Here is a 19,748-nt window from a genome sequence, read left to right as displayed (position 1 = left end):
TGCATAAAATAGCAAATTGACTCTTTCCACTATTAGTCTTAAAATGTATTCAGTTCAGAAAGTCTTGGAGCCCGATATGGTGGTCATTTTCAAAAGGACTGCTATTTTGTAGGGGCAGTATAATCAACAGACAATATACCCAGTAAAGTCAATAGTTTCATTTGTTTGTACTTCTCAAGTCAACTTTTCCTCATTTTAAAATTGCTTCATTGTTTAAGTTGTCTTCAGAGTTTTAAACTTGCTTTATGCAATGGCATTGAATATTTTAAAATTCATTTTCCTATGCATTTGAAATGGATATTCACTGTTAGACCAGAATTTTACCTCATTTTGTGATCTCTTGCATAATGTTTGAAGACTTTTAGTGTAGGGATAGGTTATGAAGCTGTTGTGGAAAACTAAGAATTCTTTTGTAAAATAAAAAAAAATTTAAGCTGAAATAAAGAATTATACTGTTAACATTATTTACTGTATTTGAAGTAGATTAAAATCTTGGGCCTATTCTTCAGATTAACTTTTAAAAAATAGCATTATTTTAGGGGGATGTCAAAAAATAATAAAATAGCATTATTTTAAAAATATACCTTAGTGGATTATTGAATTAGCTATGTGTTAACTAAAATCACTGTGATTTCGAATTTTAACTTTCCCAGTGTATTCCAATATCCTTGGTTTAAAAACTTAGCAAATATAATGTGACTTTTAATTTGCTAAGCAAGGTCCTAGCCCATAAGTGTTAATTTTTATCTGAGAGAGAACACACTAATAATATTAAAATTATACATATTTGTACATGAATATGTTTCACTTTATTCTGTTAAGTGTAGATTCTAGTGTCACTAGTTATCTTTGTAAATCAAGTTATTACAATTTAAAACTGAGCTGCTACCTCTCAGTGTCAATGTACTTAATGTTAGCTAATTAATAATCACCAAACTGACTTCTTAAGGCCTCCGATGAAACCACAGGGCTCTACTTAGTCTGTCTCATCTGATTGTTGGCATTTAGAAGCTTCTTCTTTTTCTGGAACTGTAATATTAGGTAAGATAAATTTTTTAGGTAAGGTCAATAAATGTGACTTATTAATAAATACTCAGCAATGTGAATGGCAGTAGATCCCAGTGCCTTACTCTCAGAACCTTAAACCTAGTGCATAAATTCTAGTCCCATACTGATCTCTCTGCCCTAAAAAATAAGAGGTTAGATTTCCTGGGAAATAGTATAGAAGTTTTAATTGGCCTATCAAGGTTTTTTTTTAAATAAATCTCAAAAATATGGGTTGAGGCACATTTTTAACCTGTAGTACTGTCTAATGGAACTGCTTGCAGTGATGGAAAGGATCTTATCTGCAGTGTTCGGTATGGTAGCCATAGTTAGTGGCTACCTTAAACATAGCTGGTGTGACTTAGGAACTGAATTTTATATTGCATTTAATTTAAATATCCATGTGGCTATGGTTGTCATATAGGACAGCAGTAATAGAACATCCTTGAATTTGATGTATATGTCCTCAGTGGCATTAAAGGTCCCTTCATTATTTAAAAACAAAATAGACCTCAATACAGTATATTGAAAAAAATCTCTAAATATAGATGTAATGGTAGATACCTTCCCAACATTCTGGAGCATTCTAAATTTATAAATGGAAAAAGAAAATCAGCCCAATGGTAAATTTAATCTTGCCTCTTGGCTTTTACCTAAAAACCTGGATATAAAATTTAATTTCCCTCAAGAATATATGTGTCTTGAGTTTTCAAAATTTTAGACTATGTAATAAAATTTTGTGTTTTCTGAACCTCTACAATTTTTGTTTTCTGCTGAAAGAGCAATTTTTAAAAATTTTTTCAAATAGTCATAGACAAAATGCAAAACTGACTTCTCACAAATGGTTTCTCCTAAAACCCAAGAGCAATTAGGAAATTAATTCCTTCTTCCCCATCCTGAACATGTACTGTTTAAAAATCCCCCATGGTTGTACATGTTTTTGAGCTATTATTATAGTGTCTTTTTTTCCTGAAGGGTTAGAGCTACTTACTGACTGACCACTCCATCTTTTATAGAGAAAAGCATCACCCTTTGAAAGCATTTTCCCCTTTAAAACTCATTTAAATTGCATTTAAGAAACATCCATTATTACCCTTCCAGGGAGTGTTATTTTTCACTGGGCATTACAACAAGATTAATCATCTCTGCCTATCAAGAAGCACAGATTTGATTAAATCAGCCAAAGACATTAAATCCCAGCCTTACTCACTCTAGTGACCATATCGAGACTGAGTTGAGGGAGAATTTGTGAAAGTATCATTTGGTTAAAAATTGTATGCCTGTCTCTTTAAATCTAAAAAAAAATCCTTTCAGAAGCTGTAGAGAGAAGGTGCTAGAACTGTGTACGATCATGACTGGAAAGCAGGATCCCTCAGTGACTGCCGAATCTTCCCAGCACAAGACAGAGAGGCAGCTCAGCACAAGCCTACACTGGTTCTAGGCAGAACGATGATCCTACCGAACAGATCTCAAATAAAATTAAATTGAGAAAGCAGATCTTTCAAGGGAATGAGGCGGAGGCTCGCTTTTATGTTAAAAGCAACCAGCATCCTCCTTGCTAGACATGGACATGACATTTTTAAAGGAATTATTTGGTTACAGCGTTTTAAGCAAACTGTTCTAAGGAGTCTGTACATTGCATTGTTTTTTCTATTCTTTTTTTCTTTTGCATATATGTAATTCTGGAGGTAAAGAAAAAGCCTGCCAGGGATTCAGAAGGCATCCCACTAGCGATCAGCTGACATTCCTAACTGAAGGCTGCAATGTGTTGCTTATTCATTTTGTACCGTGGGAGCTGCGGGGACTAGCAGAGAGCTAAACTATGCATTTCAAACAGCAGTGCTTGTGCAGAAAGAGGGGTGAGAGAGAGGCAGCCGGCGAGGAAAGAGCACAGCTGGACTTTCTCCTTGTTTTTATCCATTTCTGCAGGATCATGTATTCATAAGGGATGAGGCGGGCCACGGCGATCCCAGGCCTGAGCCGCGGCCTACCCAGTCAGTTCAGAGCCAGGCCCTCCACTACCGGAACAGAGAGCGCTTTGCCACGATCAAATCAGCATCTTTGGTAAGCAAACACCCCTCTACCCACCTTCCCTTCCTTCCCCTCCTCCCCATCTGGCAGCCTCTCGCCCTCCCTGAGCCTCTCTCGGCTTCATGGATGGGAGGAAAGGAGTCAAGAATGTTTTCTCCCTCCTAATAATTTTATTCATTTTAGAAAAAAATCTGTTGGCATGGCAACCTGATTCTCAGATATTTTAGCATTGTCTACGGCATGGAAAAAAACCTTTGTGTGTGTGTGTGTGTGTGTGTGTGTGTGTATTTATATATGCTATATGTGCAAAATAAAAGGCCTTTAAGATGAAGTTGCTAACCTATCCAATATTTTAAAATCTATTTGTCTTTTCATTGAAATAATAATGCTAAAAAAATTTTAAAGGTATTTGATGTATGTATATGCAGAGCACTAGGCTTCTTTTTGTATAGATGCATGTGTATTTGTAATGTATACACACATATCAAAAGATAAAAGAATTTTTTAAAATGTATCACTGCTGGCTAATGTATATAATTGTAGAAAATAAGATACTAGCTTCCTAGGGATGAATTGCTGGTTCGTTCTGGTTCATTCATTTATTTATTGCAACAATGGTAGTGGCTGCACTTCCCCATTTAACCCCTGAAGAATTTCCTGGCACCAATAAAGCAAGAAGAAGGGCTTTGTAGGAGAGGATAGGGATGGTTGTGGAAGAAAAGATACTGTAGGATCCTTCAGCATTTTTACTATTGCAAATGTGATTGCTGGATGCCCTTGTAGTAGCAAAAGGGGTGTGTGCTGGAAGAGTTAGTTTTCATGCCTCCTCCCCTTGGCCCCCCACGCGTGCGCGTGCGCGCTCACATACTCACACACACACACACACACTCACATCGTTTCATCCTTGGCACTCTAAACTCTCTTTAATCTTTTGCTTCTGAATCTCACTTCTCAGCCAAAAAATTATTGAAATATTCATTGTTTTGCCCAGATTGATGTTAGAGGTCACATGGGCAGGAAGAGTTAGTGTACACTGCCTGGCTATTACATTTAGATCCTATGATGACATCATCCAAGGCCGACCCAGAAATTATTTTTCTTGTCCTATTTTTTAAACCTGATTTCCACTTTTATCTCTCAAGTCTTTGAAAGGCTTCAATTATCTTTGGAATCAATAATGGATTATGATCCTTAAAAACCCAAATATAAGGAAAATGGAAGTTAAAGCACCTACATATATTGCTATACCTGCTGCTATCTAAAAGCAAGCAATTTAATTGAAACTGCTTATCAGTAAGCCTACCTTTAAGTTCCTTTGTATAGAAGTTTCTTGTTATGTCTTTAATGGACAATTTTTCACTTTACATGAATGTTATACTGTGTAATGGAGATATAAAAATGCCCACTATGTATTTGCTAATGATTGCTAAGCAAGTAAAAAAAAAAAATGCTTTGAGTCTAAATAAAGCATCATGAAATTATTAATAGATATTTTCATGTCATGATACCTGACCAAAAAAATATGGTATTTATGTAATATCATTACTTACCACCGACTCTTGTGAGACTTGTATCTTTATCCAGACATGTTCATGTTGAAATGAGAGGAAAAATAGTGAGCAGCCACTGAGACTCAGAGCACCAGAAGCAGGTTTTGAATGTGAAACAAACATTATACCCAAGTGGATTTTCCCCATCTGGAACAGGTTCCCTTCTTTTGTCACTTGCCACACCCTCATTCCCACATCATATATTCATGACCTCTCCTACCTCCTAGTAAGATGTTACTACTGCTATACCACAATGATCTCATGCTCATGTTTATATACTCACCTAGGGCTACTCTGTGTGCCTATCAGCCATCACAATCTTCTCTGTGGTTGATGAAAGCTGATTCCCTACTAGGCCACCTCAGGACTATAGGCAAAGTCCTTAGGAGCCCCTCTGAATCATATAGGCTTTCTAGTGCCCAGCCAGAGAATAGCTGAGATCAGTCTCTGATGGACGGTTGATTTGCTAAAAAGGCTCCCTGTCTCTATACTAAGTTAAAAACTGAGTAGCTAATAGGCTGTTGCAGTAGCCACTATAAAATAAGTTGTTTAATGTGGATAACCTTCTCTCCAAATGTAATGCTTTGGGAGTCATGGTGGGATTGATGGAAGTTTATCAAAGGTTAGTGGTTTTTAAAGAAGAAAAAAGAATTAATAGGAGGGAAAAGTGATATGATTCTATATGGTCTCATTTTGGACAATCTAATTATTAGTGTGAATATTTTAAAGTACTAAAGTTCTACTGCCTATGCTGTTTTAAAGGCTAACTCCAATTTATAAATCAGGACACTGGAATATCAAAAAGAAGTATCTAAATTTTAAAAGTATATCATGAATCTTATTGCTTTTCATGGATCTCTGCTCAAAGGAAAAGAACTAAGTTACTTAAATGACATAAAAGTAGGAACAGGATCATGGGAAAATGAAAGTCTAGTATAAAGAAAAATCGTCATTGTTGAAACCTCTCTTCACTTCCTATAGGTGGTAATTATACTGTATTGATTTCTTTAGTTTAGTTTTAGTCTTTACAATCCTCAAATAGAAATGCTAATAAGCCACAGAGTGATTCAAAGTGAACAGTGAAAAGAAAAAAGAATGTAGAAATTATTTTTTAATTATTAGATAAATAAGTAATGAGTGTATATTTTTTAAATGAGTATACATTTTAAATAGACTTGCAAACTGACAAAAAAAAAAGTTATAGTTTCTTAAATTTGTTTTATCAGCCTACCTCTTCTACATAAACCTAAAAGAGGCCTAAATCTGTGGGATTTGCCCTTGGCATTTTTTCTACATTGTGCTTTTGAATGGGGTCATTGACCAGTGTATGTATGTAGCCCATGGGATACAGGCTTTTACTGCTCGATGTTTTTACCATTTTAACACCTTAAAACTGAGATTTTTATGTTATTATGGACTGCTGCACAATTACATTTGTAACAAAGGAAAAGCAAGGACTCTGAACCTTGATATCAGAGTTAACTCCGAGGAAACTTTAGAATTATGTATTTTTTTATTATAATTATTGAAGGCAGCAATTATTGACCATATTTTGAAAAACTAGGAAAAGGAAGGGCATTTTATAGAACTTTCTTTGTTTTATCCTTTCTTTTTCTTCTTCTGTAAGAAAATTCATAATGGACTGATTCATGATCTGGAGAAAGGAGTTGTTTATATAATTCTTCAGAATTACTCATCTGCCTTTTTGGGCCTTTGAGATGTCCTGCCTTAAGTTTTTATTGTTGGTAAATGGAAATCCTAATATTTTAATTGGATTAGTGACCCATGAGAGTGTTTTCAGCTGTTGTTACATCTGATATCATTTCTTAAAATTTCATAATGTTCTGGATCATATGGTAGTTCTCATAGTAGATGTTAATATAAAGAGCACAAGTCCATATCTGTCAGACAATTCAGCTTTTGGTCTTATGAGGGAATTCTCACTGGAATGAGTGGTCTTACTATAACAAGTGAATTTATGTTAAAATACATATTGGTCCAGGGAGCAGGAAGCACGTGGATGGCTGAGTTGGTAGAGCATGCAACTCTTGATCTTAGGGTTGTGAATTCAGGAGCCATGTTGAGTATAGGGCCTACTTAAAAAAAAAAAAAAAAAAACACTTTAGGAACAGGGGCATAAAACTCTTAGTTTCTAATCTCTAGTAAAGCATGTAGACAAAAATGATGTTCTTTCCATACAAATACGGATTTTTTTTTATTTTGCTTTTACATTCAGTAGGAAATGTAAAGACTCCATATAAAAATGGAGTCTTCATTTCAGTTTTAAAAATGCAACCTAATTTTCAGCTAATCGTGAAATTGGATACCTGAAGAGTTTGGTAGACAAGCATAAAAATATTAGAGCCTCTGCAGTAAATGCTGTTTCACTCCTCATGAGCCCCTCTGTTCTATTTCTAAAGGCTTGAATATGTGTTCTCTTCCTGGATAGTGTACCAAAGGATGCTTGTCAGAATATTTTATAGCTCTTCTTTCCTTTTCCTTGGCTTCTTAATCTCACTAAGATCATTACTGAGAGCATTTTTCATTTATGCTGCCCAGTCTATCTGCCCCAACCCGCATGACTGAACTCTCTCCATAAACATGTTGAATCAGTGAATGAACAAATGAATGAGTGAAGTCTCTTCTAGCCCTGCTAGCACATGAGAATTTGGATTTGCAAGTATACATTTCTAAGTGCTTTGTTCAGTGTTTCTGTATGAGACAGAATTGCCTGTTATCCATCATTACTTTTGCTATGAACTTAAAACATTTTTCCCTAGGTGTTCTAAAGAGTGGAATATGAAATTTCTAATGTCAAAATGTGACCCAGTGTATTCTTTTTAAGAACTTGCTATAAATTTCATTTATTCTAAGAGCCGAGGTAGGCAGTTTTATCATACGCATTATTTTGATTCTTACTCATAATTAATCTTGTAAGTTGGCTTTGATCTCTTAAGAGGGTAACATTATCAGCTGCTATGCTCCTCTTTTATGTTCAGTAAGTTGCTTATTAGCCCTCTAGTGCAGTGTTCTTCAGTTGGTAGGCAGATAGTACACTTTGGATGTAGTAGTGTTTTAGGTCCAAATTTTTGCCAAAATTAAATAAGATGAGATGAAATAGCTATAGAAACTTTTTGGGAAAAGTTCAGTCTTTTATGACTCTTAACTTTTATATATTACTCCAGGTATGTTAAATGGTTAATAATTCAGAGTCAGAGATTATGCATACTTATTTTATAAGCCATGACCTGGATACAATTAAGTTTTATTTTTAAACTTGCCCTTTTTCTTGGATCCACTCCTTCTGATCTATGTCCGTATCACTAGAAATGCTTGGTGGAGGGAAAAAGAGACATACTACTCAGACCCTGGCAGGACAAGGAAGGAAATCAACATATATCAAACATCTCTTATATGTCAGACATCTTGCTGGACATAAGTGTTATCCATCAGTGATCTCATTGTAGCAGTGGCTCCTCTTTGAGAACCTTCAAGAAGTTGAGTAATTTGCCCAAGGTCAGTAATACAGTAAGGGACAGAATGGTATTGTGTTCAAGCAACCTACTAGGTGTGGCAAGATGCTACTGCCCACTTTCAACTAATCACATTTTTGAGACTACAAAAATTTGTGAATATTACAGTCACTACATTTCTGTAACTGCCTTTCATTTTTAGACTTATTCGGTTTGTAGTTTAGACTTGCCATTCTGTCCAGCTTTGACTTTTTGGAGTGTTGATTCCTTCCATTACTTAATAATAGAAAGTTTCACTCTGCCTTAATGGGGTAAATTTCCTCAGGCAATTCAAGAACCATAGGACCTCAGTTCAAATCCCAGGGTTTATAAAAATTAGAGGTAAATTGCATGTGAAAGTACATTGTAAACCATAAAGCATGGTAAAATTTAAAATTATGAGCTATTTTTTAATTCTGTTGACCAAATAGTGTATTTGTAAGACATGCAGTATAAACTTAAAACCTGCACGTGTACATAACTGTAGATAATAATTTTATATGTTTCTAGTTAGACTTCATACATGAAGCATCTGGCCAGACTTGTATTTAAATTTGTCTACTTTGCTTGAGTATGGGATTGTAAAACTCAGTATCGCCATTTGTGTCCAACAAGGTAATTAACGTTGAAACATAGAAAGTTTCATTGCAACATATTGAAGGTGATATTAGTTTAAGAAGGTGATTATCCAAATTATGGGAAGCATTAGAAGCAAAGTGTTTCTCCTAGAATTCAGTGATAAACAATGATAGCACATTGAGCTTTGTAAATTTGTCTTAGCCACACAGTTGTGTGATCTGGTATGCAGTAGGACCACCCTTTTCACAGGGACTCACCCACCAGTTAGGATAGAAAATGTTCTTGAGGGACGCCTGGGTGGCTCAATGGTTGAGCATCTGTCTTTGGCTCAAGGCATGATCCTGGAGTCCCAGGATCAAGTCCCACATCGGGCTCCCTGCATGGAGCCTGTTTCTCCCTCTGTCTATGTCTCTGCCCTCTGCCTCTCTCTCTCTCTCTCTCTCTCTCATAAATAAATAAATAAAATATTTTTAAAAAATGTTCTTGACACAATTCATTTCCACTTTAGATTTAGGTACCTGGTTTAGGGAAATGGCCATCCTGAGAATACTTGACCACAAGCTAGTCAGACCTTCTGTTGTCACATTTTAAATGTGTCATGATAGCTTTAAGGTGTACCATATCTCAGTTTGGGGAATTTGATTAAAGAAGGAATACTAACATAAGAAAAAATAAGTTTAGAGATAAAACATATCTCAAATGCATTACCCTAGAATGGACACTTTACTGACATATTTGTATGAAAAACAAGTGAATTTAGTAAGGACTAAATGGTAGTCCCCTATAGTTGAACTTTAGAAAGGTGTAAGCATGAGGAAGGTGTAAGCATGAGGAAGTAAAATATACAAATATATTTCAAATGATTTCTTTCTTTCCTTTTGTCATGAAGTAAGTCCATTAAAAAGAAACATGATATTGTGATGACAAAATAGATTTCCTTTAGAGTGTTAGGTGCCCCTTTGGTGATGCTGTCCTTTTGGTCTTGAAATATCTTCTGCTCTTATTCTTCACACTTTAAAGAGGATTGTCCTTTAGAAAAGAGAAATGAATATGAAACCTAGTGTTAGTTTCAGTTGGAAAGGTTTCAAAGTTCGGCTAATGTTTAATGGTATACTTTGATAATACTATCCAGTTACAGAACAGCACTCTCTTGATAGTAAGGACTCAGTCTGGTATGCAGGGACACCTTCTAAAAGGAGCAAAGAAACAAATTGTTCTTTGTACAAAATGCACTTTGACCCATAAACTGAAAATAGTAAAGAGAATTAATAGCAGGATGGAAATTTCTAGTAAAACTTGTTTGAGGGTGACGTTGGGGAGAATTGGCTTATGGTAGATAGGAATGACTAAATTGCTTAGCGATAAACAAAGCTGAAGTTATAATTTTGTAATTTTTTTTTCTAAAAAAGGAAAGATGAAAATGAAGTGAGCAGATAAAATAAAGGGAAAATAAAAAGAGGGGTGATAAACTGAAGGAAGGAGTAGAAAATCAGAAAAGGCTTAATAGAAAGAAACAAGAGATGCCAAAATTCATATTTGCAATCTTGAATTTGTTGGATATTCACCTGAGAATGGGTTAAGGAAAAATTACTAAGAAAAGCCATCTAAAAATCATAGAAATGCTTTCTCTTTAGGAGAGCGAGTAAATGTATTATAATTTGTTGACATCTCTTCTGTGGGGAAGGAAGGGGAGGTGGGAGAGGGAGATTTTAAAGAAGAGAATGCTGTCTGCTTCTCCTCTCTCCCTCTTCCTCCTTTCACCCCCACAGCCCCCACCTTTCATATTAAGAATCAGAAATAAATCTTGTTCAAACAACTTTAGGAATATAATCAAAATTCCTGTGACTGTTAGAAATATGTTTAAAAACAAGCGGTGTAATATAATGCAGTGGTTCTCAACCAGAGGGATTTTGCCCCCCAAGGGACATTTGCCAATATCTAAAGACATTTTTGATTGCCTTGACTTGAGAGGTATACTGGCATCTAGTGGGTAGGCCAGGGATGCTGCTAAATATCCTGCAATGCAAGGACAGCCCTTCAAAACAAAGAATTACCTGGTTCATTGTCAATAGTGTTGACATTGAGAAATCCTGGTGTAAGGGAAATAGCATGGCTCTGGAACCAGACAGAAATGGGTCTGAATCTCAGCTCTACCCTTTATTAGCTATATGACCTTGAAGAGAGATGCAATAATATGTCAAAAATATGTAAATTCAATTTGGCTGAATGAATAAGTTAATTGCCTCAAGTCTCAGTTTCTTCATCTATAAAATGGAGGTGGTAACAACTAACCTCATTAATGACTAAAATGAATGAGTGAATGAGTTGGTTTTTAGGATTAGAGATAAAGAATATAAAGAGGACAAAGCATAGTGCCTGGTACAGGTGAGCATTCAACAAATAGGTAAATTGATGGTGGCAGTGATAGATAGAATTCTGCCAGAGGGCTCCTCTACTTTCCTTGAAAGTTTGTCTTCCATGAATCTGGTTACCTGAGTTCTGTTCACCACCCCAAATCAGGTTACACGACAGATCCATGAGCATGAGCAGGAGAACGAGTTGCGGGAACAGATGTCAGGTTATAAGCGGATGCGGCGCCAGCACCAGAAGCAGCTGATCGCCCTGGAGAACAAGCTGAAGGCTGAGATGGACGAGCACCGCCTCAAGCTACAGAAGGAGGTGGAGACGCATGCCAACAACTCGTCCATAGAGCTGGAGAAGCTGGCCAAGAAGCAAGTGGCTATCATAGAGAAGGAGGTCAGTGTGCACACACATGCCTTTGTGTTGTAACCAAGCCAGGACTATTTCAGTCAGTGGCATCACATGAGCAAAAGGCAGGAGGGGTGTGCCTTTTGGTGATAGAGGAACAATGTTGCCTTGGTGGTGGTAGTTGAGAGGGGTTAGGTTTTGTGGGGCTACTTAAAATTGCCATTAAAAGTTAAAATAGTTACTGCAGGTGTATATTTCATTCTTGTCTATTCAAATATATTCTGAGAGTCAGTTCCTTGAGGGGGTCTGGTGCATATAAAAAGAAACAAGACGCTTCTATCCTGTGGAAACTTGCACAGTTCAGACCTGTTATCATGCCTGCCACACCCACAGTCCTCTTCAAAAGAATACTGCTCTACAGATTGTCCCTTTCAGTGGTGATAATCCCTGCCTACACTGATTGGACTAGGAATGGGCACCTGACCAGTGGCCACAAGTAATTAATCCTCTATTGCTTGGGTCTTCTAGAAGACATCTCTCTTCCCTATCTATGTTCTAAACAAAGAAGAGGCTAAGGCAGACAGTCAAAATATTACCTTTATTACTGATAAGTGTTAGATGGGAGAAGTGATTTATGTCTGAAGGGAAATGCACTAATAATACCGTACAAAACTGAACAGACTTGCCTATCTAGGCACCGGCCCCGTGCTAAACCAGTCACCTTCCCTGCTGCCCTGCCTCACCCCCATAAGACTTACATAGCGTGGGAAAGCAGGGGTGAACATATGCTCCTTGGGGATGAAGTGACTGGAGACAGAGTGCCAGGGGTGTTTTGGTAATTAAGCTCTCTCTCCACGTGGAAGGGAACATCAGAACTGCAGATGAAGCATTCCCCCAACAGCCATCAAGCTGTAAAGCAGCCTGCCATGAAAACCTCTGCCCAAACAGGGATGATATTGATTAAATAAGCCAATCAGATTCTTTCTTGGGGATTTTATTTGGTAAATATGTAGAGAAAATTGTTCATGATGGAAAAATTATTGATAATAGAAGTTAAAGGTGAAAAGATAACATAAAGAGAACCATGAAGCATAATTCCCTCCCTGTCTCCGAAGCATCTCATCTTACATATGTGCTGCATCTAATGGTCCCCAGAAACTTAGATTGGTCACTTTCAGGAGCCAGTGTTTATTGGGTTATCTTTTATTTGGTCTGTGTTCTATCCATTTGGGATCCCTCGATATGTCCCAGTGTCTGACTATTGTGGATTGTAGCAGGTGCCTAAGAAAACAAAATGTTATTCATCAATTAGAGTGAGTTTCTTGAAATAAAACTGGCCTGTCATGGTTATTTAACCATTTTTATAATTTAATCTGTGGGCTACCGACATTATGAAAAAAAATATTTTATTAGAATCCTTAGTTCACTTTTCATCCCTTGTATATTTTGTATGTTCAGTAAAACATGTTTATGGCTTGCTTTCATATTTTTCCCATAATTGGGAATGTATTTTTCAATGGTAACAATTCCACATTATTTAAGATACAAGAGAATCAGAGCAAGTATTTATTTTGTTTTTTATTAAGTGTTCAAAAAACACCACATTATTCAGCACTTATGGACTCTTTCATGCATTGGAAGATATAGACAGCTGAATTCTGTGTGAAAAACAAATTATCCTAGATTGTATGTCATTTTATCAGGCAAAGGTAGCTGCAGCAGATGAGAAGAAGTTCCAGCAACAGATCTTGGCCCAGCAGAAGAAAGACTTGACAACTTTCTTGGAAAGTCAGAAGAAGCAGTATAAGATTTGTAAGGAAAAAATAAAAGAGGTAAGAGTACCAATATTTGTTGTCATCAAGTTGCCATTAGAATGGTTAGAGCTTGGGATCCCTGGGTGGTGCAGTGGTTGGGCGCCTGCCTTTGGCCCAGAGCCTAATCCTGGAGACCCGGGATTGAGTCCCACGTCGGGCTCCCAGTGCATGGAGCCTGCTTCTCCCTCTGCCCGTGTCTCTGTCTCTCTCTGTCTCTCTCTCTCTCTGTATGACTATCTCATAAATAAATTTTAAAAATTAAAAAAAAAAATGGTTAGAGCTTAAGGGGAACCTGGCTGGCTTAGTTGGTGGAGCATGTAATTTTTGATATTGGGTTATAAGTTTGAGCCCCATGTTGGGTGTAGAGATTACTTAAAAATAAAATCTTAAAAAAAAAAGAATGGTTGAAACTTAAAATTGATTAATCTTATGTTGTCATTAATAGTCTAAACCATTTATTCTCAAACTTTATATCACCTGAAGCACTTATTAAAATGGATTGCCAACTCACTAGAGTTAGTTTTCTGATTTTCTGATTCAGTGGGTCTGGGTGGAATTTGAAATGTGCATTTCTAACAAGTTCCCAAGTGATGTCAATGCTGCTGATCCAGGCATCAGATTTGAAGAACCATTGATTTAACTCTAAACCATTCTTGCCTACTTCCAGTTTATTCTTCAGCGACTTTAGCCAGAGTGATCTTTTCAAACCATAAGTCTTGGGGCATCTGGGTGGCTCAATCAGTTGGGCATCCATCTCTTGTTTTGGCTCTGGTCATGATCTCAGGGTCCTGGGATTGAGCCCCCTGTCAGGCTCTGTGCTAGAGAGGGAGTCTGCTTGAGGATTCTCTCCATCTTCCTCTGCCCCTCCCCCTGCTTTCTCTCTCTCTCTCTCTCTGTCTCTCTGTCTCTCTCTCTCTCTCTCTCTCACACACACACACACACACACACACACAAAATAAAGCTTAAAAAAAAAAAAAAAACCTAAGTCTTATCATATCTCCTCATGATTTTCACATTTGTTGGCTTCCCATTGCTCTTAGAATAGATCAAAATACTAGAAGTCCCTAAGTAATCTACTATCAGCCTCCCCTCTAGTCTCACCTCACACCACTGTACCCCCACCTGCTTACCCCACACCTGACGCTTTGCTGCTCTTGCCACAGTGGTAACCTTTTGGTTCTTCAAATGCATCAAGTTTCACTTTTCTCCAAGGCCTTTGGAGAAGACTGTTTCTTTATACTGTTTCTTCCACCAGGATGCTCTCCCAGCCCCCACCTCTCCCTCTGCTGTTAATTCTTACTCCTTCCTCTTGTAAGATTTAGGATTATTTATTAATACCTTACCTTGGACCACCTGGCTGGCTCAATCTGTAGAACATGTGATTCTTGATCTCAGGGTCATGAGTTCAAGCCCCACATTGAGCATGGAGTCTACTTAAAAAAAATAAAAATAAAAATCATTTCCTAAGGGAAGCCTTTCCTGCTTCCTCAACCAAGTCAGGTGCCTCTGGTTTCATAACACTAGTTTTCAAGTATCCCCCCCCCATTTTTTTTTAGTTTACAGGTGTTTGTTTTGTTTTGTTTTGTTTTGTTTTAGTTACTTACCCTACTAACCAGTAAGTGATAAGAGCAGAGACCATTTCTCTCTCTCTTCCCCCTCCCCCTCCCCCCGTGACTGTATCCCTGCCTGGTACATGTCTTTATCAGAGGATAAATTATTGAACGGTTCTTAAAACTTGGATTGAAGTCCACCAATAGAAATGAAGAGCCCTCTGATGAACTGCAGTTTGATCTGAAAGCTCAGGTTTCTAAAGTTCTCCCACCACTGCTTATAGTGAATGGCCTGCATGCAGTTCCCTAAGCTTTGCTCCTCGTAAGACTTAGCATTTCTTATTTGTAGATTACTGGTGTATTAAGATTTAAAAAAAATTCAATATGGGGCATGGTTTCAGTATGTGAAATCATTTATTTGAGCTCTTATTCTAGGTTAACAAATGGAACTTATCAAGGTTCCTCTCCAATTCTGTTTTACTTAGGAAGTGAAAGCAAGTGGGTTGGGGTGAGCCTCAGGACTAAAGTCCTGCCCAGATGAGCCATGGTGATTGTTGAGACTGACAGAAATTTGTATTTAACCCACACTGCCTAAATGGGAAAATCTCTGATGCTATAAAGGTCTAGAAAACCAGGCTGTAGGGAGAAATAGCCCAACTAAGAAAGTTCATGTTCTATCCATTTTCTCTGAGTTATTGCTTGAGCCTAATTATTATATCATAATAGAAAGATATTGCTGGATCACAGAGATAACATTGATTTTTCTATAAGAAATTTTGAAAAAAAAAAAGAAATTTTGAAATATTCTCAATTACACTTACATTCTTATTTCTTTTTTTTTTTTTTTAATTTTTTTTTTACATTCTTATTTCTAACTCCATGTGTTTACTCATGCTCTGTAGGCCACACTTTGTGACTGCAGCCACCATTTTGAAATTTTCTAGCACTGAGGTATTTGGAGATTGCATGAACTCAACCTGTAGAAGATTCTCCCACAGAACAGCATTTGAGAATCCCCACTTAATCCTCAGACATCTTTGTTACTCAGATTTATGAGTGCAGGAAACCACAGGCCTAAACTTACAAGTCTTTCAACACTCTCATGAGGAAAAACAAGCCTAAACTCAGTTTGAGATAGCCCCTGTAAGCCTTTCTATGCAAAGCTAATACTACTGCTTATGAAGTAAAGTTCAGTTATGATTATTTAAGGTGCCATGTATATTTAGACATTGATATATTTAAAGGTATTGCCCTGGGGGTAGCAAAACAAACTCCATTATTTCCACTGTTTGATAGACAATGGGGATGTGAGCAATATGGATGATGAGTGGTCTAGAAATAATTTATTCTTGATTTTGGAGTGACTTTACATGGTCACATTTGAACTTGGGTGTGCAATGTAGTGGTTAATGCCAAACATAGTAGTGAAGTCATAGCATCAAGAGATGAATCACCGAGCCTTCCTGTTGTGATTCCAGCTTACTCCATACTCAAAACAGCTTTCTCTCTTGTTGATTCTGATATTTCACTTAAGACTTCACTGGAATAGGAAAGTTGAAAGTTGATTTACCAGGGCTTCTTGACTAAGTGCAAAAATAATCTAAATAGTATGTAATATCTGCATCACAAAACATTAAGTAAAATAAGTATTAACAAGATTAGTATTAATTAGTATTAATAAGATTTTCACTGAGTAGTTAACCAAATATTATACGTCAAGCTTGTCAGTATGAACAAAAAAGAGTGCACTGTGCTTTCTCTAAAAATGGTCTTCTTTCTCCGTAAAGTTAACATCATCTTAAGTGTTCTGATTCTCTGCTTTCTTTTCTTTATCCATATAGTCTGGAAAAATTGTGACTTTTGTCTTTTTGGAAATATAGGTAGTTCATTTACTCTCTAATAGCAAATAAAGAATGTTTTTTCCTGAAATTAAAACTAACGACATTTACTGAGTTACCTCTTATTTGTGAAATCTGTCCACTTTTCCTGGTCTTGTCTCCTCCACTCTGTTCTCCACAAGGCAGCAAGAGTCCTCTTTTTGAGATGCATCTCATTCTGTCATTCCAACATGTATAAAATCCTTGTCTCCTATGCTACAGATCAGTGTCTTTAATTTGGCCAGTAAGACTTCTGATGGTCCTACTTCATTTCATGTCACACTGCACCCACCACCCTGGCCTGCTCTCTGTTTCTTGATTGTACCATGTTTCAGTTAATATACCTTCTACCCAGAGTATTCTCCCCTCCTCCTTTTCAGTGGTTAGCTCCTACAGGTTTTTCAAATTTCAGCTTAGTTGTTACCAAAACCAAGTATGTTCTTTTAAGCATCCTTGTAAAATGAAGTACTTCACCTTCACAGCAGCTATCACAGTCATTTTCAGTTCATTTCCACTGTTCTTTAATATTTGCTTCTAGACTGTGAAGCCCCATGATAGTGGTAATCATGTTCTTTTGCTCATCATTGTATCCTTGTGCCTTGCACAGTGCCTGTCACATGATAAGAACTCAGTAAGTGTATATTGATTGAATGAGTGAACCAATTATTTCAGAGAGGAAGAAGCCAGAGACATGGGAACTAATAAGCCTCCCTCTCACTTAATACTCAGTTAATCAATAAACAAAAGTTGGGGCGGAGGGTGGATATGCAGTGCCAAGTCTTTCTGTCTTTACATTCTCAGTTGCTCTCCAAATAATTTAATCTGCCATTGCAATGAACTATTAGTTCCTTTTACTTGATGAGACCAGCATGCTGATTTTGTTTGTTTGTGTTTTTGTTTTGTTTTGTGAAGGAGATGAATGAAGACCATAGCACACCCAAGAAAGAAAAGCAAGAGCGGATATCCAAGCATAAAGAGAACTTGCAGCACACACAGGCTGAAGAGGAAGCCCACCTTCTCACCCAGCAGAGACTGTACTACGACAAAAACTGTCGTTTCTTTAAGCGGAAAATAATGATCAAGCGGCATGAGGTGGAGCAGCAGAACATTCGGGAGGTATTTATTATATTCATTACTATCATCACTGACTTATGAGACAAGAAGTTTTGTGAAGATCATGACTGTTGTGTCCATTCTTACATCCTGAACCTTTATAGTCTTTAGTGTAGCGCCTGACACAAAGTAGGTGTACAAAAGTAGTCAGGGAACAAATTCACTACTGTGATGAAAGAGAAAGCCCATTTACAGAGTAAGGAATCAACATTTTCCAAATAAATGTAATAGGGTTTTATTGAGCACCCATTATAAGCCATATTATGCGGTGGAGAATCAAAAGGTATAAAGAATTTCTGCTTTCAGCCTGCTTGTCAAACACTGGGGTTTTGCTCCACATGAAATACTAAGTAATAGAATGATGCTCCACAATTAAGCCATCTAGTCATCCAGTGCCCCTTAGTGCTAGGCACTGTGCTGGAGATGCCAGGGCTCAGGAGGAGCTATACTTCTTGCCTTCAAGTAACCCTAAATCTAAAAGGAGAAACAGACATGTAACAGACTAGTTACAATGTAACACATCAGATACAATAGACATATAAATAAAATGTCCTGGGCATGCAGTCGTGAAAAAATTTGGAGGACTCAGGGACTGATGAGAAATTGAGTTTTCCACAAAGTGTAATGTCAGAACAAGGGTAATTAGAAGCAGAAGGCAGAGAACCTTTTTTGTTAAGACACGTTATTTCAATTTTAGCCTGAAGGCAGTTGCATGGCCATTCGAGACTTTTAAGCAGGAGGTCAAAGAGAGTTTTCTTTGAAAGAAGTAGTGAATCAGTGTGAGAGTAGGCTACAGCAGCAAGAAGCAAAGTACAATGAGATCAGCTAGGACATTCTTTCTCTAGCTTGACCTGGAAGAGACAATGGGGAGAGATTAGATCTGAAGCAGAACTGACAGTAATTCCAACCAAATGGCATCAGAATTTCAGAAGAGAGAGGAGTCAAAAATGACTTCAAAGTTTCTAATTTGGGAAACTGGATGAATAAGACATTATTCACTGAGATGAGGAGCACAGAATGTGATTCAGTTGTAGATACAAAGTTCCATAGGAAAACATCTTGACCTGGAGTAATCAGAGAAACCCTCATAAATGAACTAAGACATTGGTAAAAATATGAAAGTTTGCAAAAAAAAAAAAAAAAAGTGTTAGTCCACACAAGAGAAACAAGCACTGAAGACATATATAATGGGAATGTGCATTGGTACAGTGTAAGCTCTTTGGAGAGCAGTATTCAACTGGGAAGGAGAAGGAATGGAATAAACTAAAATTTGTCAAACATGTATGATGAGTCAGGCTCAGGTCCTTTATCTGTATTGTCTCATCTCACTGGAAGAGGGAGAAACTGCTGACCATTTATTTTTGAGCCAGGCAATGAGTGATATGGCTAAAATTTTACTTCTTTTTTTTTTTTTTTTTTAAAGATTTCATTCATTTATTTGACAGAGCACAAGTAGGCAGAGTGGCAGGTAGCAGGAGAGGGAGGAGCAGTCTCCTCACTGAGCAGAGAGCCCAATGCAGAGCTCAATCCCAGAACCCTGGGATCATGACCCAAGCTGAAGGCAGACACTTAACTTACTGAGCCACCAAGACACCCTTAAAATCTTACTTTAAAGAGAACAGCCCGGTTTGGGTGGGTGATGCACAGATTGATTCAAGCCTACATTCTCAGTGGAGGTGATACTGTCCCTAGGGGAGTGAAAATGGGTTCTTGCAGGGGAAGGGTCGTAGATACTACAAGAGTCAGGCCCTCTCAAGTGACACAGTACATAAACAGATAATACAGTGTATCGGTGGTATTTACATTTCATGGATGGAATTGATCAGGGGAGGGGAAAGTCTAGAAAGGCTCTTTATGATTAAAAAAAGAAAAAGAATGATAATGGGGGGGAAGGTTGAGAAACATTGAGTTAGGGGTTAAAAATAAGAAGCAGAGTACTCAGGTGGTAAGAAATAGGGTATAGACAAAG

At 37.3% G+C, this 19,748-nt stretch overlaps 1 protein-coding gene across 2 annotated transcripts in view; it reads left to right on the top strand.

The window, feature by feature from the left end:
- Positions 1-19,748, top strand: part of TAOK3 (TAO kinase 3) — a 179,754-nt gene that overhangs the window by 143,658 nt on the left and 16,348 nt on the right. Inside the window, exons 1-5 of one of the 2 annotated variants that reach the window (XM_026015830.2) lie at positions 2,377-2,732; positions 2,974-3,108; positions 11,237-11,473; positions 13,129-13,257; positions 17,579-17,782. In XM_026015830.2, coding sequence (XP_025871615.1) covers positions 11,288-11,473; positions 13,129-13,257; positions 17,579-17,782 — 519 coding nt within the window. In that variant the 5' untranslated portion in view covers positions 2,377-2,732; positions 2,974-3,108; positions 11,237-11,287. Of the gene's footprint in view, positions 1-2,376; positions 2,733-2,973; positions 3,109-11,236; positions 11,474-13,128; positions 13,258-17,578; positions 17,783-19,748 lie in introns of those variants that run through there. The other variant, XM_026015829.2, reaches the window with a different exon arrangement.

This window comes from Vulpes vulpes, chromosome 10 (assembly GCF_048418805.1).
Source record: "Vulpes vulpes isolate BD-2025 chromosome 10, VulVul3, whole genome shotgun sequence".
NCBI lineage: Eukaryota > Metazoa > Chordata > Mammalia > Carnivora > Canidae > Vulpes > Vulpes vulpes.
This window is presented reverse-complemented; position numbering and strand designations above follow the sequence as displayed.